The 9,840-nt window shown below is 35.8% G+C and overlaps 1 protein-coding gene across 5 annotated transcripts; it reads right to left on the bottom strand.

The window, feature by feature from the left end:
- Positions 1-250: 250 nt before the first annotated feature.
- On the bottom strand, positions 251-5,106 carry LOC126814257 (RING finger protein 145). Of its 5 annotated transcripts, none has more exons than XM_050539292.2 (3): positions 4,849-5,106; positions 3,680-3,887; positions 251-3,192 (listed from the first exon to the last, which is right to left on the bottom strand). In XM_050539292.2, the coding sequence occupies exons 2-3, from the start codon at positions 3,846-3,848 to the stop codon at positions 1,469-1,471; spliced, it is 1,893 nt and encodes a 630-aa protein (XP_050395249.1). In that variant the 5' UTR covers positions 3,849-3,887; positions 4,849-5,106; the 3' UTR covers positions 251-1,468. The 5 variants fall into 5 exon arrangements, with proteins under 5 accessions (XP_050395249.1, XP_050395253.1, XP_050395252.1 ...); XM_050539296.2 differs by having other exon boundaries at positions 5,064-5,104; XM_050539295.2 differs by having other exon boundaries at positions 5,048-5,104.
- Between the last annotated feature and the right edge of the window lie 4,734 nt (positions 5,107-9,840).

Here is a 9,840-nt window from a genome sequence, read left to right on the forward strand (position 1 = left end):
AGACATAGCATTTAAAATATTGGATAAAGAATGGGACAAGTCGTATAGAAATGGATATAAATGCCAATATCGTCGAGGTGTATTGGAACTTTGGTTCAAGTTTAAAAGACATATATATCGGAGATAATTGGATCTTTTTAAAGCCTGTGATTTTTCTTTTAATTGTGCTTAAATCTCGATGTGTTATACTATTACAAGGTAAACAAAACTTTAGTTTGCTCGTCTGGAGAAATACAATACTCAAATAGATGCAATTTTGAACTGCATATTACACTTCGGGGGCTAGCACCAAGAAATGCCGAATAATTTGATTACTAAAAGTAATATTTTAAAGATTCAATATTTCTTTGTTTATTTTAATAAATATAACGGGTGTGAAAAAAAAACAAGTAGTTGCTTTTTATTCTGCAAAAAACATTTAAACAGACAACGATTGAAAGAACAAAAATGTTCGATTTATCAAAGCGGTTTAGAAGCTGTAAGCACTGGTTAAATCTTTCGTTCAGAAATATTGTCGTTGTTTTACAGTCTGATTCGCTGTTAATATCTCAGTACTGTGATTTTGACTCTCTCAATTTTGAAGCTTTAATTATATATACTGTATTTACTGCCAATAAGGGACAATATAAACGAAGTTAGTCTTACACAATATGGTTAGTTATTAAAACATAGTTTGTGGGTTTTATTGTGTCAAATACTCTACTATAAAATCCTGTAAGTCTGTCAATAATGGTTTAGTACCTCCAGTGCCGGATTTACCTAAGGCTTGGTGGGCTGAAACCTAGGGCCTCCGTATTTAAGGAGGCCTCCGACAAAGGGGTATAACACTTTTGACAATGGCATACGTCCATCTTACACGGCATGTACAGTATTCTTAATAATCCTCGACTTTGCACACTTGTGTTCAAAACACACTTTTATCGTCCTCTAGTCGTGAGGGTGGTTGTTAGTAGGGGCTTCATAAGTGGGGCCTCTCTACACCCCGTAGGTGTTCTTATGCAATAAAATTTACTTTACATCTAAATCTCTCATTGAGTATCTTAGTTTAATTTCTTATGTTGTAATCCAAAGTCGTAGTTTTTATGCCATTCTTTGACGTTTTGCTCGGTTTCGCTTTGTATTCATTGCAGGTGGCATTTCAATAATGTATGATTTAATTCCCAACAGAAAAATGTCCTACAAGTAAGCCCATTTTTTAAAATATATCTGTAGAAGACAATGTATAGACTAGAACATATACATGTATATGGAACAACGTGCACTGGTTTAGAAACACGCTATGTTTCGACGATGGTACTTTCAGATTTATCCAGCAATTGATAAAGCCCTTAATACAATCGTCAGAACGTTGCATGTTAATAAACCAGTAATTATTATTATATATATTCATAATCCAGAATGATGCAGTAGGGCGTTAACATTGCAATGGAGGTGTTGTTCTGTCCATTATGAGTTTATCATTAATAAATTAGATATCACTGTCCGAGTTTGATTCATCGGATTCGCTGTCATTTATTAGCTGAAAGCCTTGATTAAGCCCATCACCGTCATCAATGTCATTGTTTTGTACATTGTCGTTTGGGTCCTGTTGATGTGAACTTGTATCTGTAGTCGGCGTTGGTCCGGTAATATGCTGATGACACATAGGGCAAGATTCTTTTACATACAACCATTTTCTCAAACACACACCGTGGAAATAATGTTTACAATATGTTATTCTAGCTGATTTCATTTCTTGGAAACATATTGAACACACATCATTGAATTGCTCCAGTTGTTCTTGAGTGGCTAGTGGTAATGATTCAACTTTTTTCACGGCCTCCCACCGCAAAAGGAAACTTTTCCATCCACTTTGGAGTCTTTGCCAAACGTTGAAATAACAATGAATTAAGAGAATTGAAGAATTTACCCAACTCCACTCCCCCAGCAACGATTCTTTTAAACCATAGCACACTACAAACACTGCTACAAGGAATTCCAAAACACGTGTACAAGAGCGTGCCCAGTAAATGACGTCATCGAGTGATTCCCACGGTTCGCTGCGTAACGAGTCGTATATGAACAACGAATAAACAACCAGCGATCCAATGACTTGAACGGAAGTTAACAAACAACTGGATATAATTACCATTAACCAAAAGTCTAAATCAAAATACTGACAAATCATGTAGCTCATAAACAGTGGAAATATCCACAAAAATGTACAGAGTGCGACGGCGCGGACGTGTCTAAAATATCGTCGATTATGAGAGGCACTTAATGATAAAAGAACTGGATCAGCTATCTCGTACATTGACTGAATCAGGGACGATAACACAATAAAAAGTAAAATGCTCATCAAAAAAGCTCTCTGCATCGGTGTTAAATCTAACAGATCCGTCTGCACAGCAATCAACAACATTGTAAACCCTTCAGTCCAACCTCGTGCGGCATCGTTTTCCAGGGGGTGTGCTTCCCATCCTTGTAAATAAAATTTCGTTAAAGTCAATATGCCGTACGAGGTATATGATATGGTCACACAAAATGCGAACAAACTGACGGGAGTGGCGCAACATTCTCCGAGTCCAGCTAATATTAATACCAGCCACCCATCATCGTAGAATCGCCCTTTATCCGCGGTAAAATACGTATATAGCTGACTTGTAAACATTAATGTCCAGAACAACAACAACTGAATTGGTAGGGCCACAGAGTGCCAAAATGTTAGGGCCACAGGGATAGGCCCAAAAGTTTTCACTGCAAAATATACTTGATTTATGCCATCTTTACAAATATCTATGATATTTCCTAAATTGTTGAATAAATAAAATAAAACCATCAAAGAAGTAAACACGGAGGCAAAGTTATGTACGACATAGAGCAAATCAGTTGGGAAACCGGTCAAACGAGCGAATACAGGTGTTGTAAAGATGAGCAAAAGAAATTTAGCCCAATTATTCATGTCTACAAGATAAGCAATTAATGCTGAAATAAAGCACTGAGCTAACAGATGTAGTACCATTCTTTCTAAAGTTTGTCTGTTCTCAAATAAAGTTGTCAGACTCAAGGCTTCAGCTTCTTGACTTTCATTTTCAACAAACAATGAAGAGAGAAGATAAGAGCCTAGTAACATGATACAGCTTACAAGATACATATAAAACGTCACTAACTGTTTTAATGGCAGGGTGGCTATAGCTATAGCAAGAACAAATACTGAAAATGAAAGAATAAAAAATATACATGTAGCTAATGAGTGACAAACATTCTTAGTTCTGCAATAAAGGTAGGGATGTGATCATTTAAAGTTAAATGGCTGTCTTTATTAATACAATATTGAGACGGCCATTAAATGGTAATTTCTATTGTTACATGTATATGCCATGTAAAGTTCGGAAAAATTTATCAGGGCAGCAAATGACTGCCATCTCCTCATCTTCAAATTCCAACTGCAAGGAGACTTTAACATGTATTCTGGACCTCATTTTGGGGGTCTAATTTGATTGACCCAGTGCCGGGTTAATAAAGTATGTAGGCTTGGTAGGCTGATACCTAGGACCCAAGATCATAAGCCTTTCTTCTAAATCCAGCACGGGATAGACTATTCACAGTTATAATGTCAACTGCACAGGCCTTACCCTTAATCCTTAAAAATAGTGAAAATGCCCCAATAAAGGTAAGATTATATCTGAGCCTACTGTACCTAAATGATATATAACAGGTATTATTATTTCTGTATCACTTGTAACTTCAAATGTTTTTAATGGATCAGTTTTATACCAGACTTCTAGAATGAATAAAGCTGGAGTTCGCAGAATAATGCCAACTCCCATTTCTGCCGTTTTACGTGATATTTTCCATGGAAGTGCCATCTTTGTTGAATTTGTTTTTGCCTGCAACTTCTTTTGTATCTGAAAGATAAAACTTAATAAATTAATTAATAATTAATCTGTATGTTGTCTGTACATTAACCTAGCAAAGTAGGGTTCTGTATAAACATGACAGTGTGAGAGTAGGGTAAATATTATGATACAAGACTATGTAGTAAGATATCCGTGTGGTTTAAAGTAGTGTTTGCATGTATTGAGGACTAAAGCCAGCCTCCAAGTATTTACAGTATCAGGAGGAGGGGGAGGTCTAGAGGTCGAATGCGTGTGCGTGAAATCACAAGGTCTGTCATTGAGTCAAGTGGCATAGTTTTGATTCTACCCTTGAATGTGACAAGGAGTATGGTCGCCTGTCCAACCTCGTGGGTTTTCTCTGCGTCCTCAGCTTTCCTCCCACTGCTAAAGACACCTACGCACAAGTGAATTTTTGAAATAATATTGAAAGAGGTGTTAGTAGTGAAATGACCTACTTTGTGTCGAAAGGACGTTAAACCCCATTTCTCTCTCTATTTCCAGTATCAGGCCTATCCAACTGTTACAGTTTGGGAATGCTAAATGTTCAGTAACATGTTTCAGTAATTTCTAGGTGCAAGAATAAATTCAGATTGTTCCTCCTATAATTGGTTGGAAGCCATCCAACCCTTGCCTTTTTTGTGCTAGGCAATTAACTATCCTGGCCTACATGTATACATTTTGGTTTTCATAAATTTTTAATCGAAAAGGCCTAAATTTTATCAGACTGAGACAGTGTATGAAAAATGTACAATAATGACATTGAGTTACACAGACATAATCATAACATCGTTCATAACTTGACATTATATAGGCTACAAATCATAAGTAAAACCTAGTGTCTGCCCTGGCCAGCTGTTAACATCCTCAACCCGTCAGCACACTGCTAGCCTATAGGTCTTAACATGACAAAGACCCAATACGTGTATAATGTTGACGAGTTCATTTGCCCGATGTTTAAATATATGTTTACCCTCGTGATTTGATCGTCCGGTGCCCGTGATGCTTGAATCGAGTTTAGGACGTCATCACTCACAGAAACATCGTGTAACAAGACCAGTTTAAGATGATGTCACACATAATGACAGTGACAAAGTTTCTTCACAATCGGTGCATGGTTAACAGTTTCAGCAAATAAAACAAGAAATTGATAATTAAATAAAAATAGACACCAGTGTTTAAATCTACAGAATACTTCTAAAAATCATGCTGTTTCAACAGCCAATGTTTACTTCCGTTTATAAATTGCACATAGGATTATCCAGACGTCTTCAATTCATGACCAATTTGAGAGTAATAAGAGGCTGGACGATCGAAAGTAAATCGGTTTTTATATAATTACCGTTTTAACAGTTTTAAAACGAAAAGAAATATATTTAATTTTTTTTTTCGATGCAATTCGTGTATAAATATGTAGTTATATTTCATAGAATCAAATAATTCATTAATAGCTCTTTTTAGTACAGCATTCAAAATTACTTGTGAGCTTGTTAAATTAAACAAAAAGATCTGAACCGAATATCACGAAATTATGGGGTTACAAAACAAGAGTTATTTACCTTTACTCGCGTTCTGACCTCACCTCACTTTTTTCTAAAGTCGCTCCAGTTGATAATGAAAAAACAATTCACCCTAGATTTATATTCCTGATTTAATCAATTCTTAAGAGAGAAAGGGAAATGGGGCTTAACGTCCACTCGAAACAAACTAGACAATTTAGGCCTTCGGGACGGACTAAATTTTCAAAAAATAAATTCAAAGTTAAAAAAAGATACGGTAATGGGAAAGCCTAAGAAACAGATAACATTTTTTGGAGTTTTGAATATTTATTAACGGTAGGCTTATGACAGAGAGAGAGAAATGGGGTTTAACGTCCACTCGACACAAACTAGGTCATTTCGGGACTAACATATGGTTTAATTTTATTTCAATAATTCGCTTGCGCATAGCGGTCTTTAGCAGTGGGAGGAAACCGGAGGACCCGGAGAAAACCCACGAGGTTGGACAGGCGCCCCTACTCCTTGTCACGTACAACCGGGGATTCGAAACCACGCCAGTCGACTCAATGATACAGCGCGCGCACGCTAACCATTCAGCCATCCAACCCCCCTAGGCTTATGACAGTTTGGAAAAATAAATTTCTATTATCTCCTAAAATATTTGTTGTTGCCACAGCAAGTCAGATCGTTCAAACCTCTCAAAAGTCATGATAGGATTTGTTCTATTTTAATGTAAAGACTTGCTATTAAAACATATCCCCGTATCCTACCTATATAAATAATAAAAAAAAGAAAAAAAAAGAAAAAACAAAAAATAACGGAAATGGACTAGTTTGAATGAAAAAGATCTAATTATTATGACTTTTGTGACCGAGGGGTCCTTCACATATTACAAGAGTCTGGAATGGTTCTTCAAATCTTTAATACTGGAAACTTATAATAATAATTATCTACATACACTTACAGGACCGCGGATAACCGACTAGTACCTAATGCTACTATGTCGGAGACCTAAAGACTGCCGTATAAAGTACAATCACATATTTATATGGAATTACTTCTAATCACTTGTCGGGATCAAGTGTTGACATAAATAAGTATTGATGTAATAATGTACAATATAAGAAATAAAACAATGGTAAATAATACAATTAATAGATTAATCATACGATTGGCATAACAGTGTTACGTTCTATCTCTCTGGTGGTGTAAAATTCAAATGGCCAAACGTTAGACTTGAAAAATAGTTAAAGAGTTGGACAGTACTATTATTTACTTTATTCAATCCGATTAAGCCATACACTAGGCCTACCTATTATAGCATTTACACCACACCATGATATTAATTATTGACGTTGAAAACTCGGAGACCTTTACCATAGATTCTACGTGTATATTTTTAGCTTTCGTAATGAATACGGATTCTATCATGTAAATAGGAGATGATTTCCATCAGGCAAGGTAATGAATGAACAGACGAACCAATCTATAAATCGATTGTAGGAGAATCAAGGTCACCTAAAGTGACCAAGAAGTTAGTAACGAATCATTTCATTGGATGTTATCTCGGTCAATCTCAAGAATACTAGACCTACCTAATATTCTTACTGACCAAAGTCACGTGTAAATAATTTTACTGTAGCACCTGTTAACGAATTATAACTGTATATATTTTTGTATATACACGTGTAAGTATTAGGTTAGAATTACACTACTATAGTATTTGCTACGTGTAAACCACAAATTCCTACATAACCAAACGCCCATATATAACAGCAGACTAGTCGATTTGTAACTTTATTACCATGATTTTAATTCATCATTTAACTAAAACTGTTCAACACGTGTGATGCATACTTTGATATTTCAAAAAGCTAATATCATTAAGAAAAATATAGAGGAAGAGGGAGGAAAGGAAAAATAATGTTAAAGCCAGTTTATAACAAATATATAATTAGCAAACCTTTTCTATGGGTTTGCGTGTAAAAAGTGAAGAAGGCAGCACAGTCACTAATTGAAAAGGACGACCTCTTTGAACCCATTAAACATAGTGTCATAGCTTGATTTTAGAGATGTACATCTTATGTGTGATAAATCTGTTGCAATCACAAATCTAGAGATACATTAGAAATCATTTTGTTTTCAGTATTCCACGGTTCAAATAAAATGAAATAAAATGGGGTTTAACGTCCTGTTTCGATGGTTCAAACCAAACTGGAAAAATAGTAATGGGACCGACATGACAAATGAGGCGTACAAAGCGTGACCCACATAACAAAATCCGAAACGCAGAATCCAATAATTTTTGTTGAACTAGTTTAAAGAGATCCGGCAGCACCCTTTTAGCATAACAAATTTTGTAAACAATCTTGCTGAATATTTGGACCAGTTGTTCTCTCTCTATATATAAAGTAAGATTTTTAAAGCTTTGCGTTGCTACCTTTAAACATGCGATATCAACTGTTATAAACCATCCAGAATTCACTAAGGGTTAAACATATTATTACTCGTTAAACATGTTAAAATATTACAGTCAGCTCTGCCTGTTGTGAATTCATCACTGTTTAAAGATAGAAGGCAATAAAATGTAAAAAAAAACCCTGTTTATATGATGTTAAAATGTTGTTTTCTTCTCCACTCTTTTTGTCCTATAAACTATATATACCCCAGGTTTTATTTGTTAAAACAGCAATAAACTTACAATCAGGATAGTCTCATATCGCCAGCATTAGTTGCCAAACAACACCATTCCCGTTGGGTAAATGTCGCTTGTTTTTCACAATTCCCTCATTACCTTTTCTATTGAAGTGAGAGAGGGAGAGAGAGAGAGAGAGGAGAACGGAGGTACGTTCACTCGACACATACTAGGTCATTTCCGGACTAACACGTGGTACGCTTGCGCGTAGGGGTCTTTGCCAGAGCGAGGAAACCGGAGGAAAGTCCGGGGACAGCGGGGAAAGCCTACGAAGTTGGAGAGGTGACCCATACATCCTGTCACTTACTATCTTGGGAATCGAAACCAACCACGCCACTTGGCTTTGTGACATAATAAAGGGCACATGATAGACCACTCTAACCACCCACCCCGCCCCTCACACACACCTTTGGTATGAAACGCCAGAATTAATTCAAGAATTGATCACAATGTTTAGAGTGAAAGACAGAAAGACCTCCGTAAATTTGATAAAGACCCCCCCCCCCCCCCAATAAAAAACAACAACCCCCCCCCCCCCAAAAAAAAACCCCCCAAAAAACCCCAAAAAAACAAAACAAAAAAACCTCCCAAAAAAACCCCCAAAAAGCCCACAAAAACATAACAGTGATTTTAGTCTCTTAAGGAGTTGTTTAACTAAAAATATTCAAGTTTATAGTAATGACCCAGGAGCCCTGTTATTGATTTCGTATGTTTCAATACTTGAGTATATATACGTGATTTTTCAGCAAATAGTGTACCCAATAACATCATATATTATAATTTACAATGTATTATTCATATATGTATAGATCTACATGGTACACGAACACTCATTGATGAGATTTGTGGAGATTGAAGTGTACCCAATCGAACTATGACGTTTCCAGAGCTAATTTTCCACGCAAGTTAATTCTGTACCCAATAACAGTTGATATAAAAGATAAATATGGTATAAGTATTTTTATACTGATGTATACATGTATATATACTATAAAGGCTTGTAGTTGATGTATGTGTGTGTGGGTAGGTATAATTCGTACTATAATTTGATATATTCCCATGTAAGCTATATTTATAACCGGGCCGACTGCATTCACACATGTGCTAACCCTTTATGTTTATTACATTTTAGGTCAAATGTTCTCATTTTGTGTAATTACCACACGTGGGGGTGAAGCAAGGGTACATGGGAGTCAGCTGTTGAAATATATACATACATACCAGTTTTGCATGGCTAGAAAATTGGAGAAAGCTAAGAACAGTATAATATACATGTAGATAGAGTTTATTAAAAATTTCAAAAATAATCTCTGAAAAGCACAGTTATAATAATGATATGCAATATTTCTAGTGATGAAAATCCACTAAAATATATTATTTTAAGGAAAGGTATAGTTTTAATCAACGAATGTTCGTTTATATTTACAGCGAACACAAATCGACATAGATTCATATAATCTTTTGTCAGGCCGACCTTTCTCTCGCATGAGATAAATATTCGGTGAAAAAAATAACCCATTTAATATTAAAAAAATCTGTCGTTGGCCTTGACCTTACGTTTACTACGCTGATGAATTGAAAATCGGTGTGCCCCCCACCCCACCCGACAGGTACTTTGGTAAAATGATAGGTCTACCAGTAACATTCCCTGCTCATCAATTTCGCCCTATTAAAGCAGTCATTTAATTGGAAAATCATACCGGTTGTTTTGCTGATTAGATTACCCGTATGTGTCTTGGCCGATTTTTTTAATCCTTGAAATAATTGGCAA

The sequence above is a fragment of the Patella vulgata genome, chromosome 3 (assembly GCF_932274485.2).
Source record: "Patella vulgata chromosome 3, xgPatVulg1.2, whole genome shotgun sequence".
Lineage (NCBI taxonomy): Eukaryota > Metazoa > Mollusca > Gastropoda > Patellidae > Patella > Patella vulgata.

What these genes read in the sequence shown, in the direction of transcription:
- LOC126814257 (XM_050539292.2), bottom strand. Translation starts at nt 3,848, where the DNA reads ATGGCACTTCCATGGAAAATATCACGTAAAACGGCAGAAATGGGAGTT. An exon ending in ACCTGTTATATATCATTTAG is followed by an intron (nt 3,193 to 3,679) that starts GTACAGTAGGCT and finishes TTTCATTTTCAG; the next exon opens with TATTTGTTCTTGCTATAGCT.